General features: G+C 39.1%; 3 protein-coding genes across 3 annotated transcripts; 1 reads left to right on the top strand and 2 right to left on the bottom strand.

Moving 5' to 3' along the window:
- Positions 1-15,179: 15,179 nt before the first annotated feature.
- LOC113358665 (macrophage migration inhibitory factor homolog) lies at positions 15,180-17,384 on the top strand. Its single transcript, XM_026602281.1, has 3 exons — positions 15,180-15,470; positions 16,020-16,220; positions 17,150-17,384. Exons 1-3 carry the CDS (start codon positions 15,360-15,362, stop codon positions 17,183-17,185), a joined length of 348 nt encoding a protein of 115 aa, XP_026458066.1. The 5' UTR covers positions 15,180-15,359; the 3' UTR covers positions 17,186-17,384.
- An 830-nt stretch (positions 17,385-18,214) lies between these two features.
- Positions 18,215-20,834, bottom strand: LOC113358664 (F-box/kelch-repeat protein At1g51550-like). Its single transcript, XM_026602280.1, has 2 exons — positions 20,239-20,834; positions 18,215-19,323 (listed from the first exon to the last, which is right to left on the bottom strand). Exons 1-2 carry the CDS (start codon positions 20,657-20,659, stop codon positions 18,356-18,358), a joined length of 1,389 nt encoding a protein of 462 aa, XP_026458065.1. The 5' UTR covers positions 20,660-20,834; the 3' UTR covers positions 18,215-18,355.
- Positions 20,835-22,731: 1,897 nt separating this feature from the next.
- Positions 22,732-25,359, bottom strand: LOC113360659 (solanesyl-diphosphate synthase 1, mitochondrial-like). Its single transcript, XM_026604145.1, has 7 exons — positions 25,330-25,359; positions 25,126-25,218; positions 24,340-24,420; positions 24,177-24,248; positions 23,589-23,717; positions 23,053-23,139; positions 22,732-22,761 (listed from the first exon to the last, which is right to left on the bottom strand). The coding sequence occupies exons 1-7, from the start codon at positions 25,357-25,359 to the stop codon at positions 22,744-22,746; spliced, it is 510 nt and encodes a 169-aa protein (XP_026459930.1). The 3' UTR covers positions 22,732-22,743.
- Between the last annotated feature and the right edge of the window lie 514 nt (positions 25,360-25,873).

Below are 25,873 nucleotides of genomic sequence, written 5' to 3'. Positions count from 1 at the left end.
ATCGATCACGCACAGAACGGAGTCAGTTAACAATGACTAGTCAACGTCATATCTAAGATAAATCTGAACTACCACTAATCTCTTGATATAATTTGAGTGACCTTATGCCAGAAAATAACTCTCAAGAATAATCAAACTAAATGCAATCAATTAACAACCGTTAGTCAATCAAATCAGTAATCGAAAACTAAAATAACAATGTAATTCTAGTTTCCCAGCAACGGTACTAGTAGACGCTTCTTGATCTAAAGAAGTCTTTAAACTAGCGGAGTAAGAGATTTCGCATAATTAGGTTACTCACCTCTTCAAGATAGTATTAAAAGTAATACTAGTAGTAGGCTAATGTAGTGACTACAAAATGAAGTTCCTGCCTCAAGATGAGTTTGTAAGAAGAATAAACTTCATTATTTATAGACCTAGGTTGTTTGGATACCAAGGAATTTCCATAACCGAAAGTATTCTCAAGATATGCAATAAACACCTTGATTCAGTTTTGTCTGATTCCAATGAATATCCAAATGTATAACCAAAATTCATCTTGGATTACAACTCAATATTTTCTAGCATACATGATACTTAACTAATATATCTTCCAGAGATATGTTTTTGCTTGTTGGAAAAACAAAAAATATATACTCGGAAATCTTAACAAAAAAGATTCTCAAACATTTCGGTTTGGGATCTCATCTTGAGTATCAAAGAATATATTTGAATAATAAAATATAAGATTTATGCACATGTTCAAATTACTCACTATGTCGACATACAGAATATTTCCTATTTTGCAAACCCAATTTCCTTAATCACACAAACCCTAAAGTGTACGTGACTACAAAAATCGGGGGATCAGTTACACCATGACTCCCAATGTAGGTAGGGATCGGTTCTACCTTGATTCCCATATAGGTTAGGATCGGTACTAACTTGACTCCCAACATAGGTGAGGATTGGTACTACCATGACTCCCAACATACGTAAGGATAGGTTCCACCACAGTTCTCAAAATAAGTTGAGATCAGTCCTGCGTTGGATCTTCAACGAAAACCGGACCACCAATCCTATTGATTTCTTTCAACTACGTACGAAACAAGTTCGTAAGTCAACTTGTTTAAACTCATGTAATCAAAGGCATGAAACCAATCCTAAGTTTATTACACAATCTAGTAACAAGTTACAAAGATTATGTCTATGTCACAATTACAAAGTTCAAAAGATAAGTGTTATACTTCATAATTTAATATAACTAAGTTGTAAAACAACTTGTATATTCTTCCTTGTTACTTTGATCATAATAAGATGATCAACTCTCTAATACTAGAGTTTCATGTACATGACTTCGCATGTGATGTTTTTAATCTAAAAAACTTGAAAGTAATGACATAAAAATGAAAATAAGTCAAGTCTTGTAATGCTAACCTCAAGTAGAAGGATGATGTCTCCGTTGATGTCAATACGTCTTCAGAATTTTAGGTCTTCAGAATAATACTTGTATGTCTCAACATTTTTAGACTTCATAGTATAATCTAACAAAGCTGACTCTAGTAATTCTCATCAAACGACTTTTGAATTTTAATACTAAAATATGATGTTAGAGCATAGCTCGGTTTAACCCACCAAGCGTTGGTATGTCAAGTTTGGTTGTCATATTTTAGTGAACCAAAACTCATTTAAAGAGTCGTTTGATTATGTACTAGAGTCAACTTCGTATAGGTTAGCTTGAATGTATTAGGATATGAGACATTACAAGTATTACGTGAAGATTTGAAGAAGTGAAGAAGTAAGGAGCTACAACGAAAACATCATCCTTGAGGTTAGTGATATTTGACTTGAATTGTTTCATTCCCTAACGTATCTTTCAAGTCGTGTATATTGAAAACATAACTGCGAAGCATGAATGATTATACTCTAGTTAGACATAGTATTAATGAATACAGTACGAGATTTATTGCTTAATCATTAAAATTTGTATATAAGACATCGACATAATCGTATGAATGCTATTGTGATTATGTATGGGTATAAGGTGAAGATTTCATCCTAGGAAATAATATTTTACATTCGTTTAAAGGAAGTAAATTCATAAACTCGTTTTGTGAATCAAAAGTTAAATCTCTAGGCTTATTGGTATTGTTATTCATTGCAAATATTTTGAACTACCAGTATGTGTGATTAGTATAACCGCTCATGACTTTTTTATGTTCTTGGTAAAACTATGCACAAGGCCTGACTTTTGTATTGTATGACTTTTATTAGTGAAACCGATCTTAAGTAATCACCTAAGATTGTATGATCGATTTGTTGTAATTGGTATGACCAACTCTAGGCAAAGGGGAACCGATCCTAGTAAGAGGTGAAACCGATCACAAAGGGGAATCGATCCTTGTATGAGGTGCAACAAGTTTCTAGATATTGGGAACCGATCTTATGAACATGTGCAACTCGTTTTTAGATATTGGGAACCGATCCTATGGACATGTGAAACAAATACAAGTTAGATACCATATATATGTGGGAACCGATCCTAGTACCTAGTCAACCAAATTTTGGGAAGCTGGTGTGACTAATTCAAGTACCCACATGGAGGTAGAGCCGAAAATTGTTTTGGTGGAACTGTGAAACCCATGTTTGGTGATTGAGTGTTCTTAATCAATCACATAGTTCTTGAAAGTCAGATGAACCAACTCTAAACTTGTTTAGAAGTGTGGAAAATCGGTTTCAAGATTGTAAGTATGAAAGAGTACTTACAAAGTAAAGATGTCGATATACTTTGAACATGTGCGGTAGCGCTTATCTTTTATTGTTCAAAGATATTCCTTAATAGCTAAAGGAAAATCACGGATCGAAAAAATAAATTGAGAATCTTTTAATTAAGGTTTTTAATTTTATTTCTGGAAAATGAAAATTAGTAATGTGCATTTACTAGTTGGATATTTTCTAAGAGATTTTCGGTCATTATTTGGACAAAGCATTTCCAGGAATTATGGAAACCGAATTTGGAAATATATTGCATATCTTGAGAATATTTTCGGTTTTGGAAATTCCTTGGTGTCCAAACTTCCTTGGTCTATAAATATCAAAGTTTTCATTTCGAGCAAACTAATCCTCAGAGCCAGCAAAACTACCTAGTTGTGAAGTTACTGGTGGAGCTGCCTATTCGGAGAGGAAAGCAACCTAATTAGGAGAAATCTCTTACGGACGCTCGGTTTAAAGACTTATTTGGGATTGAGAAGCTCTATTAGTACCGTTGGTAGGAAACTAGATAATTGCGGTTTATTGTTAGTTTTCGATTGATTTGATTGACTAACGATTGTTGAACTTTGATTGCACCTGGTTTGTTTGGCATGTCGTTAGTATGTTGGCGCGGTTTTGGGAAGCTAACTTGGTATGGCGACCTCTTGACACAATTTCCACCTCTTTTAAAGTTGTGGCAGGTTTAGAGTAACATGATTGGTCAATGAAAGTAGGGGGTCGTCCAAGCACGGGCGTGGATACCCTTTTGGCCCGCGTGGTAGGTTTAATGTGACCTGATTGGTCGATAGAGAATAGGGCCGGAAAATATGGGCCCAGCCACAACTCATTGGGAGTGTGGAAGTTTTAATGCGACCTGATTGGTCGGCAAAGGAATAAGGGTCGGGGCCAAGTGGCCAAGTGGGTAGCATGGGGCGTGGCCAAGTGGCGTAGGCTAGCCTATGGCATGGGGCGTGGCCAAGTGGCGTGATTGGGTAGCATGGGGCGTGGCCAAGCGACATGATTGGGTAGCATGGGGCGTGGCCAAGTGGAGTAGGCTAGCCTATGGCATGGCCACGCTTCCCTCGTTGTTGCTCCTACTCCGCGGCTTTGTTTATTCTTTGCTTTCTAACTGAGTATTCCATGCAAGGATCTTAATCTTGATACTTGGAAATTTGCGCTACTCTGCTGCGAGTGAACACAAATCCGTCATGCCATACCAATATTAAGAGTTCTGTTGGGGAACTGAACACGAGAAAAGTACTCAGGGAGTCTTATTTTGATAAGTAATATAGGCAAGGCGCCGAAATTTACAGAGCATCTGGGATTGTTGCTACATGCGCCAGTCTGGATAAATTTCATGTAAACATATTGAACGGCTCAATAAGTGTGCCATCGGAGAGGTTGACACTCATGGATCCGCTTCCTTACAGAGTGACGTCACATCAGATACAAGGTTTTACAATTTTAACCCTGAGATAAAAACCACCATCAACATTAAGTCCCCTGCTTAGCTCGTAACAGTGGCATTGTTGCGGGGTAAGCATGAGATGGTGAGAGAAAAGGATAAAAATCAAAATGACAAGTCATGAAGAGATTGCCAGGAAAATTGGCTAACATTTGGCAGGAGGCATGAAGAATCTGTGGGCTTTGCGTAACCCTGGCTTGGCCATAGGGTGTTGGCGTTGGCACTGCCACTTTGGTCATGAAGCGCTAATGTTGGTGTTGCAGGTTCGGCTACATAATGCTAATGCTGGCGCTGCAAACTTAGCTACGGAATGGTGATGATGACTAGATTGACCACGGAATGGCGGAAACTGGCTTCAGTCCGCGGAATGGTGGAAACTGTCTTCAGTCCGCGGAATGGTGGAAATTGGCTTCAGTCCATGGAATGGTGGAAACTGGCTTCAGTCCGCGGAATGGTGGAAACTGGATTCAGTTCATGGAATAGTGAAAACGGCACTTGGAACTTTGGCTACCAAACAGTGAGGATGGAGCCGGCTAGATCGTAGAATGGAAAGAGATAGCGCGACTTTGATCACGGAGTGCCGGAGTCATGGAGTGTTGGTGCAGCGAGTCTTGAATATAAAGACGAGTGTTCAGGCGGTGGAGCCGTCAGCACTATAATGTATTGAGGAAGTATGCATGACAACACAGTAGTGAGTGTTGAGGAATTTGTATGTCTCAACACTAAAAGGAGGATGTGCTGAGGCAGTATGCCTGACAACAGATTAGTGAGTGTTGAGGAATTTGCACGTCTCAACACTAAGAGGAAGGATGTGTTAAGACAGTATTTCCTTACAACACAGTGGTGAGTGTTGAGGAATTTGAAAGTCTAAACACCAAGAGGAAAAATGTGTTTAGGAAGTTTTCCTGGAAACACAGTGGTGAGTGTTGAGGAATTTGAACGTCTCAACACCAAGAGGAAAAATGTGTTAAGGCAGTTTTCTTGGCAACACAATAGTGGTGTTGAGGGATTTGCATGTCACAACACCAATAGGGGTGTGTGTTGAGGCAGTATGACTGGAAACACAATAGTGGTGTTGAGGAATTTTCACGTCTCAATACCAAGAGGAGGGGTGTGTTGAGGCAGCATGCCTGGCAACACGGTAGTGGTGTTGAGGAATTTGCACGTATCAACACCAAGAAGAGGGGTTTGTTGAAGCAGCATGCCTGGAAACACGGTAATAAGTGTTGAGGAATTTGCACGTCTCAACACCAAGAAGAGGAACGTGTTGAGTCAGTTTGTCTGGTAACACAATAGTCTCAACACCAATAGGAGGGTGCGTTGAGGAGGCATACCTAGCAACACAATAGTGGTGTTGAGGAATTTGCACATCTCAATACCAAGAGGAGGGGTGTGTTGAGGCATCATGCCTAGCAACACAGAAGTGAGTGTTGAGGAATTTACACGTCTCAACACTAAGAGGAAGGATGTGTTGAGGAAGCATGCCCAACACAGTAGTGAGTGTTTAGGAATTTACACGTCTCAACACTAAGAGGAAGGATGTGTTGAGGAAGCATGCCTAGCAACACAGTAGTGAGTGTTGAGGAATTTACATGTCTCAACACTAAGAGGAAGTATGTGTTGAGTAATCATGCCTAGCAACACAATAGTGAGTGTTGAGGAATTTACACGTCTCAACACGAAGAGGAAAGGTGTGTTGAGGCAGCATGCCTGGCAACACAGTAGTGAGTGTTGAGGAATTTACACGTCTCAACACTAAGTAGAAGGATGTTTTGAGGAAGCATGCCTAGCAACACAGTAGTGAGTGTTGAGGAATTTACACGTCTTAACACTAAGAGGAAAGGATGTGTTGAGGAAGCATGCCTAGCAACACAGTAGTGAGTGTTGAGGAATTTACACGTCTCAACACTAAGAGGAAAGGATGTGTTGAGGAAGCATGCCTAGCAACATAGTAGTGAGTGTTGAGGAATTTACACGTCTCAACACTAAGAGGAAGGATGTGTTGAGAAAGCATGCCTAGCAACACAGTAGTGAGTGTTGAGGAATTTACACGTCTCAACACTAAGAGGAAAGATGTGTTGAGGAAGCATGCCTAGCAACACAGTAGTGAGTGTTGAGGAATTTATATGTCTCAACACTAAGAGATTTAAAATTTATTTGATATGCCTAATAGATATAAAACATTAGTTTAAGGATAGTTACTTAGCTCTGTCTCCTCTAGGCATGTCCTTCGCATATGACTGGGCTTTAGGTGTATCAGGCTCTCCCGTGAGTAAGCAGCATGACAAAAGTCCCCATGTGCAATTATCCTGAGCTTATTTCCTCGTGGAAGGTGTGCTTCCATTGCATACGCTGGTAAGGCGGTGATTGCGTTTAAACTTCTAAACCTGAAGGAGGCTTCAGTCCCCAAGTGTATCTTATTTTGATTGTACCACCTTGAATCCATGCCTCTGTGATTTGATACAAGTTTATCGTACTCTCCGGGATGGGATGCTTGGAACATCACATGGACGAAATATTCTTTGTAGTGGTTTCTGCTATGGTGAAGCTCAAACGAGCAGCAGCTTGGTAGGGAAGAGTGGCGGCTTCTGGGGAGAACGTCGAAGTAGCTTCTGGAACGAAACGTTGAAGAGGAGCGGCTTATGGAGGTGAGACGTTGAAGCATCTCCTGGAGCGAAACGTTGAAGCGGAGCGACTTCTGGGGAGAACGTTGAAGCGGCTCCTGGAGTGAAACGTGGAAGCGGAGCGGCTTCAGGAGCGAAACGTTGAAGAGGCTCCTAGAGTGAAACGTGGAATCGGAGCGGCTTATGGATCGAAAACTTGAAGAGGAGCGGACTCTGGAGGTGAGACGTTGAAGCGGATCCTGGAGCGAAAATTTGAAGCGGAGCGGCTTTTGGAGCGAATAGTTGAAGCAGCTCCTGGAGCAAAGTTCGAAGCGCCAACGCAACACGGATGAGAGCTTAAAAATATATCTCGACGCTGCACCTTGGAGAAATTAAAAAAAAAATCTCACACACATGCTCCATCATAGATTACATGGTTTTGTGAACAGAGTCCCCAGAAAGCATTAATGCACAACTCCACCAATTGACGTTCGCTCATATTTGGTTTATGACAATCTAACGCGTGAATTCTGAATCCCTTGATTAATCATTCGGATGTTCATTGTTTCGCTCCTTTTGAGTTGTGCCATGTCCATCTGAGCCTTAGCAAAAACTTCTTGTATTTCCATCAAATCGGCAATGGTAATAGGGGGTTGGCTTCCTCTGGCTCCTCCGGTCTCTCGTCCTGATGGTGGAGTGACAACATCTCTGGTGACGACTGGGAGCGTCACACTTGAAGAAACAATGGGGGTGGTGGCAGCGGCTCTGGCTATGGTGATCGGAGGTGTAACGCCTGATGGAACATTTCCTACGTCGCTGGAGTTAGTGGTAGAGTTTGTGCCGCCGCGGGTGTTGATCATGCTGACAGGTGGTACATTGATGTCACTGGAAGGAATGTTGATATCAAGGGAGTTTTCAGCGCCGGTGGCATCAGGGTTTGTTGCTGACCCGGACCTGAGCTCTACCATCTTGAAACTGGGATTGAAAAATAAAATTGGAAATTAGTATTGCAACCGGGAGATTAAACTCCCACTGTGGTCGCCAATTGTTTGTGGGTGAAAATTGTTTCTGCTGGTTTTGGTAAATTTGGGTCTGTGGGTGAGAAATGAATCTAAACCCCAAACAATGCACTGCACGGGAGTACTTTTGATTCGAGAGATCAATCTGTACAATCCTGGCATAAACCAAGAAATGGATGTTCCAGGCTTTCTTCGGTCACAAAGTGAAGGAGAAGGGTTGGTCTTAGGGAGGGAAGCGAAGAGAGTGTTGAGACCGGAATGGTTAATTCTGAAGATGTGGCTTGTTTTATGACTTGTATCAGAAAGTGGAACTGGCTTACAGAGTGAAAAGATATCAGTTCTTGGTGATTTCTGGATACTATGTTGTTGCCGACCAAAAACTTGTCCTTTTGGTGGAAATAGGTGAAGCCTATTTATACAAGTCATATTGAAACGTACCCTGGTCTCGTAAGAAGTGGAAACGATTGAGTGGTGGAAGAAAGGAGTAACGTGTAACCGTCAGACATTATGCTTCCATGATGAAGGAAGTGGATCCATTTATACCATTACTTCTCACCATCACTAATTTTCCCGCTTCATGACACTTTCTTGTAACGGGCGCATTGCACGCCGCACGTTGTAAACCGCCAGACCAATCTCTGATGAGTATCCCCCAGTTTGTGACATGTTTGATGTCTCGAGTGTTTTCGTGGAAAACATGTAGTACTTTTCTACGTGTGGCAAGTCAAATTCAGGGTACTTGCCACAAGAAAATAGCATGTGATGCTATTAGGCTCGTTTTGGCTGGTCGCCTAAAACTTGCCACAGGCCTGTCAGTTCGATAGCGAACTTGGACGGCCGAGATTACATCTCGTGAGGAAGGGTAGCCGTTGATTATAGCTACCTTCTGTTGGCGCCTGATAATGGTACAGTGGCGCCTTTAGCGCATGCCAGTGGTACTGCGGCATGGCATAGTTCGCGCATGCTAGTGGCACAATGGTGCAAGTGGCGCCTGACGTAGCCATGGTCACTGGATTTAGGCGGCTGGTCGCCTAAAACTTGCTACAAGTCTATCAGTTCGGTGGCGAACTTGGATGTCTGAGATTGTATCTCATGAGAAAGGGTAGCCGTTGATTATGGCTACCTTCTGTTGGCGCCTGATAATGGCATAGCGGTGCCTTTAGCGCATGCTAGTAGCACTGTGGCATGGCTGGCATAGTTCATGCATGCCAGTGGCACGGTGGAATGGCTGGCATAGTTTGTGTATGCCAGCGGCACTGTGGTGTAAGTGGTGCCTGGCATAGCCGTGGCCACTAAATTTTTGGCACATTGGTGTTAGACTCGAATGTGGTGTGGCAACATCAGTTTCAGTGGCCACATCAATCCCAATGTTCTATGGAATGTTGTTTGGCTCGGTTGGCGTAGAAACTTTGCCTAAATTAGGGTTTGGCATGCCGAAACCCTAATTAGCGCATATGACATACGACATGTGGCTGTGGCACAGCGGCGTTTCATGTAAATTGTGCCATAGCCATGCCAAAAGAACCATAGTCAGGCCGTTATGTGAAAATGGCCACGGGAGTCAATATTTCCACAAGTGGAATGTTGTGATGCCTTTATTAGGGTTTCCACGGCTCGTGGCATGTTGTGGTCCCGGAGTGGCATAGTTTGTGCCACGACTAGAAATTAGGGTTTCATCCACCGCCACTAGAGCATGGTCGTGCTTCTGGTTAGGATAGCCAAATTGAAGTCCATTGTGAAGATGGTCACGCACGGAAAGTGGTTTGGCAGGTTTGGAATGATGTCGCGGTAAGTGGCGTGTCTGGCATGTGCACTTGGCATGCCTGTTTGGCATGTGCGATTGGCATGCTCGTTTGGCATGTTTGGCATGCCGTTAGTATGTTGGCGCGGTTTTGGATAGTTAACTTGGTATGGCGACCTCTAGACACAATTTCCACCTCTTTTAAAGTTGTGGCAGGTTTAGAGTAACCCGATTGGTCAATGAAAGTAGGGGGTCGGACAATCACGGGCGTGGCTACCCTTTTTGACGCGCGTGGTAGGTTTAATGTGACCTGATTGCTCGATAGAGAATAGGGCCGGGAAATATGGGCTCAGCCACAACTCATTGGAAGTGTGGCAGTTTTAAAGCGACCCTATTGGTCGGCAAAGGAATAAGGGTCGGTTGGGTACCATGGGGCGTGACCAAGTGGCTTCGGCTAGCACATGACATGGCCACGCTTCCCTCGTTGTTGCTCCCACTTCACGACTCTGTTTATTCTTTGCTTTTTGACTGAGTATTCCATGCAAGGATCTTAATCTTGATACTTGGAAATTTGCGCTACTCTGCTGCGAGTGAACACAAATCCGTCATGCCATACCAATGTTAAGAGTTCTGCTGGGGAACTGAACACGGGAAAAGTACTCAGGGAGTCTTATATTAATAAGTAATATAGGAAAGGCACCGAAATTTATAGAGTATCTGGGATTTTTGCTACATGCGCCAGTCTGGATAAATTTCATGTAAACATATTGAACGGCTCAATAAGTGTGCCAGTGGAGAGGTTGACACTCATGGATCCGCTTCCTTATAGAGTGATGTCACATCAGATGCAAGGTTTTACAATTTTAACCCTGAGCTAAAAACCACCATCAAAACCCATGTTTGGTAATTGAGTGTTCTTAATCAATCACATAGTTCTTGAAAGTCGGATGAACCAATTCTAAACTTGTTTGGAAGTGTGGCAAATTGGTTCAAGATTGTAAGTATGAAATAGGATTTACAAAGTAAAGATGTCGACATACTATGAACATGTGCGGTAGCGCTTATCTTTTATTGTTCAAAGATATTCCTTAATAGCTAAAGGAAAATCCCGGATCGAAAAAATAAATTGAGATCTTTTAATTAAGGTTTTTGATTTTATTTGGGGGAAAACGAAAATTAGTAATGTGCATTTACTAGTTGGAGATTTTCTAAGAGATTTGGTCATTATTTGGACAAAGCATTTCCAGGAATTATGGAAACCGAATTTGGAAATATATTGCATATCTTGAGAATATTTTAGGTTTTAGAAATTCGTTGGTGTCCAAACTTCCTTGGTCTATAAATATCAAAGTTTGCATTTCTAGTAAACTAATCCTCAGAGCCAGCAAAACTACCTAGTTGTGTTGTTACTGGTGGAGCCGCCTATTCGGAGAGGAAAGTAACCTAATTAGACGAAATCTCTTACGACCGCTCGGTTTAAAGACTTCTTTGGGATTGAGAAGCTCCATTAGTACCGTTGGTGGGAAACTAGATAATTGCGGTTTATTATTAGTTTTCGATTGATTTGATTGACTAACGGTTGTTGAACTTTGATTGCACCTAGTTTGTTTATTCTTGAGAATCTTCTCTTCTAATATAAGATTTACCAAACTAGATCGAAGTTCCGACAAGGATCTTTAGACTGTTTGTAGATCTAAAGACGTCTTGTGATAATCCATCGTTAACGGACTCCGTTCTGTGCGTGATTGATCACAAGAGATTCAAGTTGATTGTGTGTAGGTGTTTATCGAAGATCTAAGAAGATTTCTGATTTGGGTTCATAATCTTTGGTATGCACAATACTTGTTTCGGTTAAAGAGGATCCAACTATAATCGGTTTATCCTTGTGGTAGATTGGATTGATTAGTTGAGTAAATCGGCATCAATACAATTCTTTGTGATAGTATTGATTGCAAAATCTTGACAATTACTTCAGTAGTTGTTATTAGATAGATCTAAGGACCTGACAAAGGAGTTTATTGGGATAAACGGAAGATCCTTTTGTCAAACTCACATCACTTGGTTGAAAAGAGTTGTTACCAAACAGATTTGTTGTTCCTTTATTGTTTGGAATATGAACCAAAGGAATTGTCCCAAATACGTGACTTATTAAAAGTTGGAGGCGTGGGAATACATACAGAACTAGGTGAACTATAGGTTTAGGTTCTTGGTCTCAACTATACGAAGTTGGTTTGATTTTGTATAGCGGTTTAATCCTGAGAGTATTAAATTCTAAACAAGGTCCTGGGTTTTTTCTGCGTTTGCGGTTCCCTCGTTAACAAAATCTTGCTGCGTCATTTACTTTTATTTTCCACAATTATAATTGTTGTTATTATAATTTAAAGTAAATTACACAAACGTTAATTCATATTTACTTTATAGTAATCCTACTGTGTTTGGTTAAGTCCGAACCATTTATCAAGTAAACATACTTCGTTGTTTTATTATCTCGATCTTGTATCCATAGTCAATCACACAAGTTATCTTGTTATCGTATTGTCTCGATCTCATATCCATAGACAATCACACGAAGTGTGAACCGATTAGTTGTATTGTCTCGACTCAGTCCATAGACAATCACTTTCGGATAAAGGACTTATAGGTGGAAAAGTTTTAGATTGAGGTATATTTGGGTACCCTCGTCTTTTCATATGACAACCAACCTTAACATACCAACGCTTGGCGGGTTCAACCGAGCAATGTTATAACAACATCTTTTCCATTAGATATGAAAGGTTTAAACACCCCTATCCAAGATAGCTGGATACCACAATTCCATAATACCATTGATCCGGGACAATTCTACCCTATACAATCGTTCGCTGACATCATTTATTCAGTAACCCAAACTTGGTCCAATAAAAACATGAATTTACTTTCATTGCCCGTAGTTCGGTGAATCATCAGCATCCACATTCCTCGTGATGCTCAACCTGATAAGATCATTTGGCCTTCCAGGATTTAAAAAAATCAGACAATTACACTACAACATCTAGATACAAATGTGTTACTAGCACTTCTAATCAGTTGCGTCAACCCCCCTCCCCCAAATTCCTACGGATGCTACAGTGTTCCCTAAAAATTATAAATTTTCTTGTGCAAATTTGATTAACGAAGGTCTGCCGAACCTCAACATTCTAAAATCATATCCACCTCACCAACTCCAACTCATGTCCACGGTGAAACTCTGATCCTGAAACGTCTGCTCACTTTCTCCTTCATTGTACTATAACCATGGATTCATGACCTCATACTCGCTTAATTGCTTAATCCCAAAAATAACCTCACAAAATATCCTCATCTCTCCAAACCCCTAAATAACAATCTCCCAACTCATGCAAGCAAAGGCCCAGGCCTCTGTCATTATATTATTCTGCTTCCTTTTCTAGTTCTTACGTATTTCCAGAAACGAACTAATATACCGTCATAAGCAACCAAACACGAAAAGCGTTATGCATATGGTTGTTACACTCCAACAAGAATAATCCTGGAACCAAGATAACCTCCATCCTTTATTACCTGTGATGCAACCTTTTACAAATCCTGTCAATATTATAGTGGTAACAAAAACTATCTTAGCAGGATGGCTCAAACCTAACCTATTTTGGACCAAACTCAACAAAGACGGAGCAGTCCATGGACATCTTATAATGGTAGGATCATGCATCAATTTCCAAGGTTATACAATCCTGGCAATTGCGCAACCTCTTGGAATCACCACAACTCTTACATTGAAACCATTTTCATGTTCATCACTTCCAGAATGCAAATGGATCGTGGATGGCTGAAGGCGTACAATTCGAAACAGACTCAGAAAATCTTCTAAGATTCCCAACATCAGATATTAAGCCTCCTTGGTACATAAAAAAATGGTCGCCAAAATAAAACTCGGAATAGCCCAGATCCCACATTACACCATATGACACATCTACAGAGAAGACGATCACGCGGCGGACGAACTGGCAAACCAAGCTTCGGTTACCAACACACCGGAAAATCTATCAAAAACAATATGTGATCATACAGTGCATCAATGGTTGATTCTTTGGGTACAACCTACCCCTTGTAATTCCTCTCTAAGTTTTAAATAAAATTCATGCTTCAAAAAAATGCAATTGTGATATGTCGAACAATAAATTTCTCTCAACCTTTTATGCATAATTTTTTCATTTCTTGATCTTATGATTCGATTTTTATGAAGTAGTAGCTTGAATTCGAAATTTATTCTTTGCAATGTTCATTAAAATTCTAAAGTCATCCATCATTGTCTCAGCATATGGGATGGTAAATAATATGAGTAAATAGGATAGCCAGTCCTCACATACCTTTGTTGATGAAGTTCTCGTAGATGTCTTTGTTGTTCTTCAGTCTTCGATCTTCAAGGTCGATTGGTGAATTTTGATACTCAACTACCATGTTTTATTCCTAATCCAAGACTGACCTCAGTACTGTAGATCAAGATACAAGCTTGACATACCAAAATTTGTGTGTCTGAGCGAGCGGTGCTCTAACAACACCACCCACCCACCACCCTTTTGTTAATGTTAGTGACAAGACTATCAATTACATATAGATTTAAACATAAATAATCTTTTATCTCGACCTCCATTATACTTCTTGATATAAATCTTTAACACTCTTGACGGATAGATTTAATGTGGGGCCTACGTTTGACCCTAAATTTTCTAATCCATGCCCTTATAATATGACACGTCCAAAAAATACCGGGACCAAAAATCCCGGCTAATCTATAGCTCAATTTCCGGGCCATAAGCCCGAATATTACATAGTACTCCTTCCGTTTCAGTTTAGATAAAGGTTTTTAGTTTATTTTTAGCCTCAAAACAGACGAAGGTTTTCTATATTTTCCCAAATTTTTTACGAATTTGTCCCGCGTTAAAAATACACTAGACACAAGGGGAAAAAACTATTAGGTTTAAATAATATTAAATTAATATTATGGGATATATTTAGAAAAAGTTTTCTCTTTCTCATTTTTCTTAATAGACATAAAAATTCTGTAGATATACCCCTGTTTTTTTTTGGCATTTCAAATGTACCCCCGTTTTTTTGAACTTTACAAATGTACTCCTGTTTTGACTTGTCCCTCAGTTTTTTGAAAAAAAAACAGTTTCCATTCAGTTAAGTACAAGGTGGTAGTTATCTCACCTATTAAAAAGTCCTATTTACCCATGACGAATCCTGAACTAAAAACTTGGACCTTGAACTTGAGAATGATGAACCCTTTTGGGACATGACGTGGAGAACCTGAGAATGGTGAAACGATCTGGAACCGAGCTCGACGAACCTTGAAAATAACTTAGAAGGTCAACATGGCAACGAGTAAAAGATAACTAAATAAATTATAATGTGACTTCACCAAGATGGATGGAAAAGTTGATAACAAGCGTAGATTTTCAAATAAAAAAAACGGGGTACATTTGTCTATCGGGTATTTCAACAGGGCTATATATCTCAAATACTTAAACCTTCGACTGAATTGGGACTGAGGGAGACCGAGGGAGTATATATTAGAATGAACCATGGTGCGAGGATTGTTTGTCCACTTGTCAAAAAGATTTTTTGTTTTTGTACGAAGTACACACAAAAAAAAAGAGTGAAACAGAGTATTTATGATATCCATTCATCCATAACTCTATCTGGTCTTCTGAAAATTCTCGTTCTACTTACCCTAAACCAAAAACAATTGTAAGATAAAGAGTGATTACTAACAAGTGAGTTTAGCTATTTGATTATAAAAAATGCCAACTTTAAACCTTTTCATCAATATTCCTGTAGATTCTGTTATAGCTTCAGATATTCTCAAAGATGCAACTAAAGTTGTCGCAAAAATCATTGGCAAGCCTGAATCTGTAAGTTTTATAACTTAAACCCAGTTTTGTTAATATTTTATGTTTCAGAGTTTGTTCCAGTCTTGTGCATGACTTGTTTGATAATTGTACTGTGTGAATGGTTGCTTTTTTTGGGACTGCACGTATGATGCTTTAAGCAAGCATAGAGGTTTCTAATCTTTGTTTTCTGATTATCCGGCTGTAATGGGTAGAGAAGGTTGAGTTCTTGCTACCATTTGTTTGGGTTCTTCTTGTTTGTAATTGTCTATGTAATGGTAGTTCATATGAGACTCTGTACAAGAAATAAGAATGCCCTTTTCCTCCTATGTTGTGTGCATATAGAAGATGCAGGAAAGCTCTTGGACTATGTAGAATCCTAAATCATTGTATTATTGTGAGCCTTTGTAGTGGTTCTCTTATTTCACTGCTTCAGTCCACACACTTTAAGTTTTGCCAAAACTCAATATGCACAAAATGTAGTCATGGGCCTGTAGTACGCTTTTAATAGGTTATTAGTAAACGAGTTTGTTATTTGCTTAATGTTTGCTTATATCGGTGTTGATTGTTTAGTATGTGATGATTTTGCTGAATGGTGGAGTTCCTATTGCATTTGCTGGAACCGAAGACCCGGCTGCTTATGGAGAACTAATATCCATTGGAGGTCTAGGTCCAAGTGTTAATGGAAAACTCAGTTCAGCCATTGCAGAAATTCTTGAAACAAAGCTCTCCTTGGATAGCTCCCGATTCTATATCAAATTCTCTGACGTGGAGGTAAGCCAGTGAACCTAGTTTCTTTTCTTTTTCTTTTTGTTTTGCTATTTACACCTCGTCTCACATCGCTCACCTGTTAGCAAAATTCTATGTATAATTTATGGTTCATCAGTATATATACTAAGTTTTAGCTCCATCTTTGTTTTTGAATTTTGTGCTTGACGCACAAGGAGGATGTTTGGTAATCCATATAACCTGAGCGAAATTGGAGTTTGACTGATAATAAGAGCTTTCACTTTAGTCTTTAGGTAAGGATGACTGATTAACAATCTGGATCATCCTCAATGCAACCGTATCACTATTGAACTCCTAACTGTACCGTCTTGTGGTGGAAATCACCCTATGAAAAAGATGATGATGGTGTTAGTAGTACTAGAACAAAATATTTTTTAGTGGGGAGAGGCAGAATCAGGGTAGAACCTTATCTTACGGGGTCTTACAAGGATAGACTGTCCTGTACTCTTCTGTTTCTCTCTTTCCTAAAAGACCGTGTTACCTGTGGAAAACATTTTCTAACTGCTACTATAAAGTAGATTGAAGCTTGAAGCTTCATTAGTGAATATGAGGCAGTATAGATTTGGCGAGTAACCTAGATGTTCCAAAAGCTTTATGATCTAACCCAAACCTTTCTAGAATATGAACAATGTGGTAGAACGAGATCTATAGATTCAGATAGATTATTGATAAAAAAGAAGCAGTCAGTGGTGATACCTCTGTGTCTATGCATGTCTAGTGTGGCTGATGACTTTAGAATAGCTTCCCAGCATCAAAGATGCGTTGGATGGGCTGGGATCTGCTCTCTCCATAAAAATTAGTCAAATCTTTGTCAACCTCCGGTAATTTGTTGTAGCATACTTAGTACTCCCAACATGTGATTGCTAAAGAAACAATTACTAATATTTATTCTCGTTTGTTTATTCTTTCTGAAGCGATCATTCTTCGGGTTCAATGGCTCAACATTCTGAAACATAACTTAAACATCGGCATGGGTTCAGTTGTTCAAGCGCTCAACATAAAGATAAATATGTAACGAAGCTACGAATTTACTTAGTTTTTGTTGTATTCTCATCTGAACAAGAAGAATATCTCCATGAAGTTGATTGAACGAATAAATATGTTCATATTTACTTGCATTTTAACGTCGATATATGGATTCTTATTCTATCCAGTGGTACTCAAATGCATCTGTTGTTTCTTAAATTTGAAAAAATGAGGTTCTCTTTTTACTGCATCTATATTCAGTTGCGCGTCCTGATCAAGACTTTGGACTTGTAACCAAGTAGGGCCATAATGAAATTGTTTCTCACCTCTTCTGCAACTAGTCATATCAATTCATGAACTTGTTATATTCCATAGATACCAGTCAGGAGGGACATCAATGTAAGCATCAAAACGGGAATGACTTATGATAAATCCGCTACAATATACTGAATTCTTCGTTTCTTCTTTCCATCTTGAGGGACCATTTCATTTTTGTATTACTCAGAGCTTAGAGCAGCAATGACCGAATAAATGAATGCTGCCAATTTTCTGCAATAATTTGAAATAATGCATCATATCGGTCCCCTACCCGAATTTTTTTTCCGCCCATACCGCTGCGAGGTCGTACAGGGCCCTCTGGTCTCCTTATGCTTGGATGTTCAAGTTTTCGGTGGGTTCTACCTCCTGACGCATGGCGAGGATTCATCAAGTGGTGAAGCGTTTTCTCCTCCAGTTAATTATGACAGCAATATCTTGTCATTCTACTCTGCATCTGCATTGCATCAATCTGCTTTTGGTTTTTCCTTTGTTTTTGCCTACATCTACTGTAATTAAGGATTTGACCGACATGTTCCCTCATCTGCTAAGTATAGTGTTGGTCGTCTGTTTGACACCCTCCTGTTTAACAGTGGTTTTCAAGCGTAAAGTTCTGAGAATTAATTCGAAATTTGTACACATTATGCTCGAACTTAAAAGGCGAAAGCAATAACTCAAAACCCTGGGAAGAACTGTTCTTTCTTATTCTAAACTATGTCCATTAATGTGGAAGATTATTGAGTTACATGATAGAGCTACTCTTTATTTACAGACGGTTTCACATAGCGAGATTAGCCATCTAGAGAAAGAGATACATCAACTGTTTCGATTTCGTACTTCTACGGTTGAAGCAAAAGCTCTATTAGATAGAGCTCTCCATCAAACCTCAAACCAAATGCTTCAGCTGGCAGGACCAGTCCATCAACCATTCCACCAAACACGTAAATATTGCAGCCTGATTTATCTACACATGCCTGGTGAAATGACCTGGAACCCGGCCTATGGCCTTCTAGTTTCAATCTCTTCCAGACCTTCTTAGATAATACCCTTAGCTCTTGTGAGTTAGTACATGCTTCTGCCGTTGGTATACCGTTAATATCCAACATCCAAAAATCATTTTTTCGGTGTCGAGATGAATCTTCTCCTCCATAGATTAGCAATCTTCCTCCTAAGACAAGAGTAGCTGAGTGACCCACTCGTGGGGGAGGAATACCCACAGGGACATCAGTGGAATCGTATATCAATGGAACCCATTCGGGGTATTCCTCTGCAATATCAAAAAGCCACACATCATTGAGGACTTCATAACCAATTCCTCTTCCACCAAAAAGAACCATTCGAGTCCCTCCAATACAGGTCAAAGTGTGTCCTGAACGTGCTGGAGGTGAAAGTCGAGTAACAACCTCATGCCATGCGGCAGAGTTTATACCATTGGATAAATCTAAAATCCATGTATCGTTCAATCTTAACCCATCCAGCCCAATTCCTCCATGGATCAGCATTTTCTTGCCGTCCACACAACATCCGGCATGAGCTCCACGAGGAGGAGGTGCAGCAGAACCCACTTCGAGAAGCATCCACGAGATTGTAATTTGAAGCATTTCATCGCGCAGAACATGACCTACCCACGTATCATTCTGGCGGAGACCGTGATCATTAATCCCTCCGAAGAGGACAAGAGTTTCACCAACAACTGCACAGGTTTGGCCAAATCTTCCGCTTGGAACTCCTGAATTGGTCTTTTGCCAGAGGATCGTCTTAAATTCGTTACCAATGTATGCAACCCAAGTGTCATCCAGATGGCGCCCTGCAAGATAAGGTAATCTAGGTTAATGTGGTGAGAATGCAAAATCAGCAGAAGCTAACTAGTCATGCAAGCCATCTTTTAACAATGCCTAAAGCACACTACTAGTTAAGTAAATATTTAGTTTTTCAATCAAATCCCTCATTCTAGATTCAAAAACTTGACATTAAATCCATGCATATTTCTCCAGAGAAGGACAACATATGCAAAACCTTTGCCAGACAAGGTTCCCTTCATGCATAAACCACAAACCGCCCAAAAACAAATTGGAGTCATCCGATAGCCATTACCAAAACCACACATTCAAATTTCAGACCTGCGAGGTGAACTTGAAAAGTTTGTTTTTTCTAGGAAAATATTTTCCAGACTGCAAAGCTCAAGCAATAACTCCCTGATTCACACTTCCAATAGCTAGTGATAGAATTGTCTCAATCTAGAGACACATAGCATATCAAACACAGATTACAGATGAAGCAAGATACTAACATAATAACAATTCAACAACATCACAAAAGGTAGAGAATTCGGATCGATAAACACCCGAATAGAAATGCCATAATACCACCTAAATGACCACCTCAACCATAAATAAAGAAATTGCAAAACATCACTGCACAGCACCATGATCAGTCAAGCATACCAACTCAAACAAACCCCACTAGAAGAAAAACCACATATCCAATTTCCAATCGCTTAAGAAACCCCTTACGGCAATTAAGGAGTTTCTTATGAGACGGCTCTGACAAAGACTTTTCAGCAGGTTAAGTCAAGATGCCAAGATTATATAGTATCTCTAAATCAACTCATTAAACAAATACAAGAGAAGGCTAAAACCCCCATTACTCAAATCAATAGTAGTAGATCAAACAAAAGCTAACATAAAAGATACAAAACTGATTAAAGGAAACAAATAGTTACCTCCCTCACAGCCACCTCCAAACAAGACCAGACAATCAGAAACAAAATTAATAGAGTGAGAAGCTCTGGGTCTTGGAAAAGCTGAAGTATTATCAAAACAAGATAATCTGATACAATTAACAGAACCCATTTGAGTAACTAGTTGATAAAGCTTTTTCCATGAAAGTTGATGTTCAGGGGGTGAAGATGAAAGTGCATCAACATAAGAATTACCCCAATCCCTTCTACATATAGATTCCCATAAAGTTTCAGAACAAGCTACAAGTTTGAATCTTTTACAAACCATAGTAAATGAAAGAACTGATTCTATGGGTAACAATAGTAAGATTGAGAAAAGATGGTCAGATGCTATGTGGGTTATGTTTGATTTGTTGTTTGAATTGGTGATACTACTGCTGCTGCTGCTACAGAATTCTGCCATGGAAAAAGAAACCAACTTTTTTTTTCAGACGAACTTTTTTTTTTCTTTTATTTGGTGCAAATGTAAGATTGTTGTTGTTGTTTTCTGTTATGTAAGAATTTTGCTTTTTTTTTTTCTTTTTAGTTGTTGATGATATTCTTGTTTGTGAGAAGATGATAGAGATTGTATCATTGGCGAAAGAAGATTATGATGCTGTTTGTCTTAGTAGTGGGGACAAAAAACTGAAGTTACTTTGTACGAGAGAGTGATGAGACAGTGTCATAGGGGTAAAATGGTCTTTTTGTTCATTGGACCAACAATACTAGAAAGAGGAGTTTTGTTTCAACACTCTTTCTAGCTAGGGGTTTCTCTAGGTACAAAAGCTTGGCTTTTCTCATATTTTCCTTTCGGAAATGACTTGCACTAGTGCTGGATTTTGAACACTAATGGAAGTAAAAACTATTGTCTGACTAGTTCACCAAGAACAATTTTATAAGAGAAACTCCTATGGAATGTAAAAATGTTTGATGTGTTCGTTTTGAGTCCATTATGGACCAAACATTCAATTTTCAAAATGTTTATGACCTGCGCAATATTGTAGATTTTAAACAGAAACGACTTTTTCTTTTAAATTTATTTTTTTACAAATGTCCATCAGGAAAAGTGAACAGGGTAATGAAAGGGTTGAGTGCATCACTGACATAGAATCAGAAGACATGAAATCAACTAAAGGAGTACACGATAAAGAATACCAACATTAGGGAGCCAAATCATTGGATTAGAAGAGGGCTTTACATGAAATGCTAAGTTTTCACATAATTATTCCTGACGTATAAAGAAGTAAAACTAAGAACTAACTAAAAGAATGAGGGATACAAAAAGGCCTTACCAGAAATTGATAAGAAGTTTGCTTTCTTCTAATGTAGTTTGAATGGGAAGAATATTTTGTTTGTCTCTACTTTGTTCTTGTGATGACTATATGAGTGAGGTCCACCAGTGCCCGTCTCGATATTCTGACATCATCATCATCACTTTGAGGAAGAGAGTTGATGGCCGAGGCTGCCAGGTTGGCATGTTCAGTTGCTAGTTCTTTTGCTCTTTGTATGCCGCGACTCTTACCAAGGTATTCAAGGGCCTAGTATATTCAGATTAAGAGCACGCATTAGCAAAAAGAACATGGAAAACAAAAGGAAAAAGCTCTCAAATGAAAATCTCTCTTTAGCTTTTGAATAAATACATGATTGAGCAAAAAAAAAAAGTTCAGCTGTAAATCTGGTGTGTCTAGCACATAAGCACGATAGTGGGTGAGTTATATCGTCTGTAACGATTCTAAAAACACCTAATTACTTAGCGAAGTATGTGTAGATATGTGTATATGCACTTGACCACGTGTGTGAGTGGGTGACATTAAACAAAATCAACATCTGCAGGGTCGCTGAAGCCTCGATTGATAACTTCTTGTAATTGTGGGAATTCTTCGATAGCAAACAATATCGGAGCTGTTATGATCCCCTATAAAAATGAAAATTTACTTAGCAATTTCTTCGACCCATTAACCATCCAATAGCTAAAACCAGAACAGGTGAAAAAATATGTTATAGTTATTAACGCAAGTGTTCTAGAAAACTAGGAGTATCGAAGGTGCCGAATGAGAAGCTTGATTCTCCATTAGAGAGGGTAAATTCATGCAAATGCTCGAGTTTGAAGGTCCTTAAGATTATGCATATGAGTCTATAGGTGACCTTATCCATAAGAATCATAACAAGATAAATTCTATAACCAAACATAACAGAGGTGCAAAGTTGAGAGATGAATTACATGGCGGATGTCAGAAAGCGAACCCTTTCCCAGGGAAGCTGGTGTCCCTGTAAAATCGAGAACATCGTCGATCAATTGATACGCCAAGCCCTGAGATGATAAAAGGACGCCATCAGTAAAAAGGCAAACAATTTATATCTCTGCAACATACGTGTGTCTGTGTGAGTGCATCTGAACATCAGTTATCAACCATAGATGCAAGGCCAACTCCTGTGTCGAGCAGGCTACCTGTTTAAGTCATGTGTGCTTTAAACAATCAATTTGAGGCTGAATGTTGTCCCGCAGAGTCAAAAAGTAACCCAATTCTGAAGTAATTAATACCAGGCATAGTCTTAGAAGAAATTACACAACAGATCTATATACAGCTAAGTACTCAACAATATCGACATAAGGAATGTGCATTAAAAAAAAATGAAGTTGAACCCTTTCTCTAAACGTTAATTGAGGTCATCGTTCGAATTCCAAGTCTAGATTATCATTTTCAGGAGAACAATGTAAAGCATAATTCAGGATTCAAACATCGAAATTGCCAATCATTTCCTAAAATGAAAAGTATCCGCAGGGAGGGGACTGAAAAGGAAGTGCAGCAAAGATACCTTATTCCCCATTAAGAAATTAAGGGAACGAACACCACGCCTTGTATCAGCATCATTCAAGACATCATCATGAAGAAGACTTGCAACCTAGCAGACAGGAATATTCATGTGAAAGAAAAAGAGAAGATATGAGTAAGTGGCAACTGATAAAAGGAAGCATCATGGTACTCTGGTGCGAACAGAAAAGAGGATTATTCATTTAAAGAATGGTAAAGATAGATACATGTTCAACCAACTAAAGGTCCAGTCTACAGTTGTGACCCATCTACTGGACGAAGAAAAGCTCACATAACAGAGTTTTTTTTCTTAAATATTATCAATCTCACTGACATATATGACATACTTAACACGGGATTAGTGTGATTCAATCAGATATAAGGTCATTTTAAAGTTTTTAATGGCGTGAGCATTACAAACAATTAAGCGCTAGCGTGATCATCTCTGTACAATTTGTACCAAATTTCATAAAAAGTTTCATACACCAGCCGGAGTGACATTAGAATTCTAGACAAACGCATTTATTCTAAAGAACCCACATGAATCATCTCGGTAATCTCAGCAATACACTGCTGCCTGGTACGGAGTTCATTGGAAAAATTAGCCACGGCATCGGGAACAGATCCAGGTAGTGACACATTCAACGCTGATGCCATCAACAATAGAACCTGCATAAGAGAAAGGAATCTGCAGTTTCTTATGAGGAAGACAGAGACACAAACAAAAGCAAAATAGGCATGTCATTATACGCTGTAAGTAGCATAAAAGTTATACTTGATGTACAGTAATTAATGTGCAGACTGGTAATGATGTTCGTCATGTCACTATAAAGATAACTGTGAACTACATCCAGACTAAGATTCATGAGCAGATGACCCCAGCCATTGCTGTCCCATCACCAATTATTCCTCCATCACTATCTTCACCTATATCTTATATAACGACTACAACCTACAAAATGTTCATCCTTTTTCATTTCATCACCAGTGACCACAACTACAACTTCCTTAGCATCAACGGCGAGACTACTCTAAGCATCGAGGATCATAATACAGTAAAATAAAGGTATAATTGATGTAATGTCGAAGAGGGTCAGAAACCTGAAATGTAAGCGCATTAGTTCATACCGTGGGCCGAAACCTCTTTCCCTCTACCCCCATCTTAAAGAAGTATTCAGCAGCTGAGGCAAGCTCAGGGACCTACATGAAAAATAAGCATACATGTTTATGTCTGATGTTCATTACTCTGATAGATTATCAGAAGTGAGGGGAAAGAAAGAAAAGAATGTACCTCAGCAACCACCATCTCACGTAGCCGATTACCAATAAGAGAGAGTTCATCAGCAACAAGAGAAAATGGATCCAGTGGCTCCTATAAAACACAATGTCATGTTCAAAAACTGACTTATTCTTTCATTTAAAAAAAAAGAAAGAAAAAAAAAACATACCAGCACCAACAATTTAATACTTCTATACCAATAAATATTGGAACCTTTCTTATTGTGGGTCTTTAGGTCTCACATGTTAGTACCCTACTTCTCCGAGAAGGCAAGATCCACATTGTGATAAGCATGGGCAGGTATCTCTCTTCACAAGTGCAGCAATCTCTTTTGTTCTTTATGGCAATTTTAGATTGATGAGTGAGCTAATATGGCCCAGATAACATCTTATTGTTAGGAAAGAGACAGATGATACATGAACATAAATATTATTCTTTTTTGACAAACTTGTAGTTCATTCGACTACCCGTTTAATCAATATATATTTCCTAGAATTTTTCTATCGGCTATATTCACATACTTAGATGTTATATAGGAGACTATCGGCTACATTCACATACTTATATGTAGGTTCGCTAAGATAATACAGGAGATTAGGCAAAGATGCATCTCGATGGTTTCACTTTTGAAATACCCATGCCCAGGAAATACTTACTACACTTGAAACAAAAATATGTTGTAAATATACATAATTACATGTTTTAACCAATCCAAACATATAAACAAACAAAGAGGGGTCAGAAGGTTTGTTATCAGAAGGGGTTGGAAAACAAACAAATTAAAATTACAAGACCTACCTCGACTAAAGAACTCCCACCTTGCTGAACTTGAAAACTGAAGCTGTGGAACGACTGGGAATTCCCATAAGAAGTATCAACACCACCAAAAACCTAGCCATTCAGAAGAACCGTCATTAACAGCACCAACCAAACAAGGAACTCCTTGTATAGTTTATCCCTAGAACATTTTAACAAAATTAAAATTCTTACTAAAGAAGTTACCATTAAGAAATGAATAGTTAAGGTACCCATTTACGAGACATGCATAGGATTAAACTCTGGGGCACCTCTAGTCAAACCCTCAACATCAATTAGTTTGGTGACACAGTTCCAATCAGTTGGTTATAAAAAACTTTTTTAGGGTTTTTTTTTCCTTAGTGAAACATAATGTTTTCGTTTTCTATAAAGTTTAAGGGTAATTTTGGCGAAGAAAGTCTTCCAGGTGGTAGTAGAGGTGCATGTAGCTCTCGAAGCAAGTTACTAAAGTTATTCTTTTGTTTTTTTGATAAAATTGATGTTATCTATTATATCTTATCCGAAAATGTGTAGAGAAAATGTTTAATATAAAATTATAGTCTCTAAATCTAGAACCGATATTATACTCTTCCCAGGTCTTGGTTTCTTTTTAAGAAGGAATAAACAACTGTGAGCACACAAACCTGCATGGTGGTCCGAACGCTCACAATCAATCATTATCATCTAAAGAGATTGCGATGATGATATCCTAGTGTTGATTCATTGGCTCAAAACCTTCGGGTTTATCATG

Source organism: Papaver somniferum, chromosome 3 (genome assembly GCF_003573695.1).
Source record: "Papaver somniferum cultivar HN1 chromosome 3, ASM357369v1, whole genome shotgun sequence".
NCBI lineage: Eukaryota > Viridiplantae > Streptophyta > Magnoliopsida > Ranunculales > Papaveraceae > Papaver > Papaver somniferum.
Note: the sequence above shows the minus strand (reverse complement) of the source record. Positions and strands in the feature narration are given on the sequence as shown.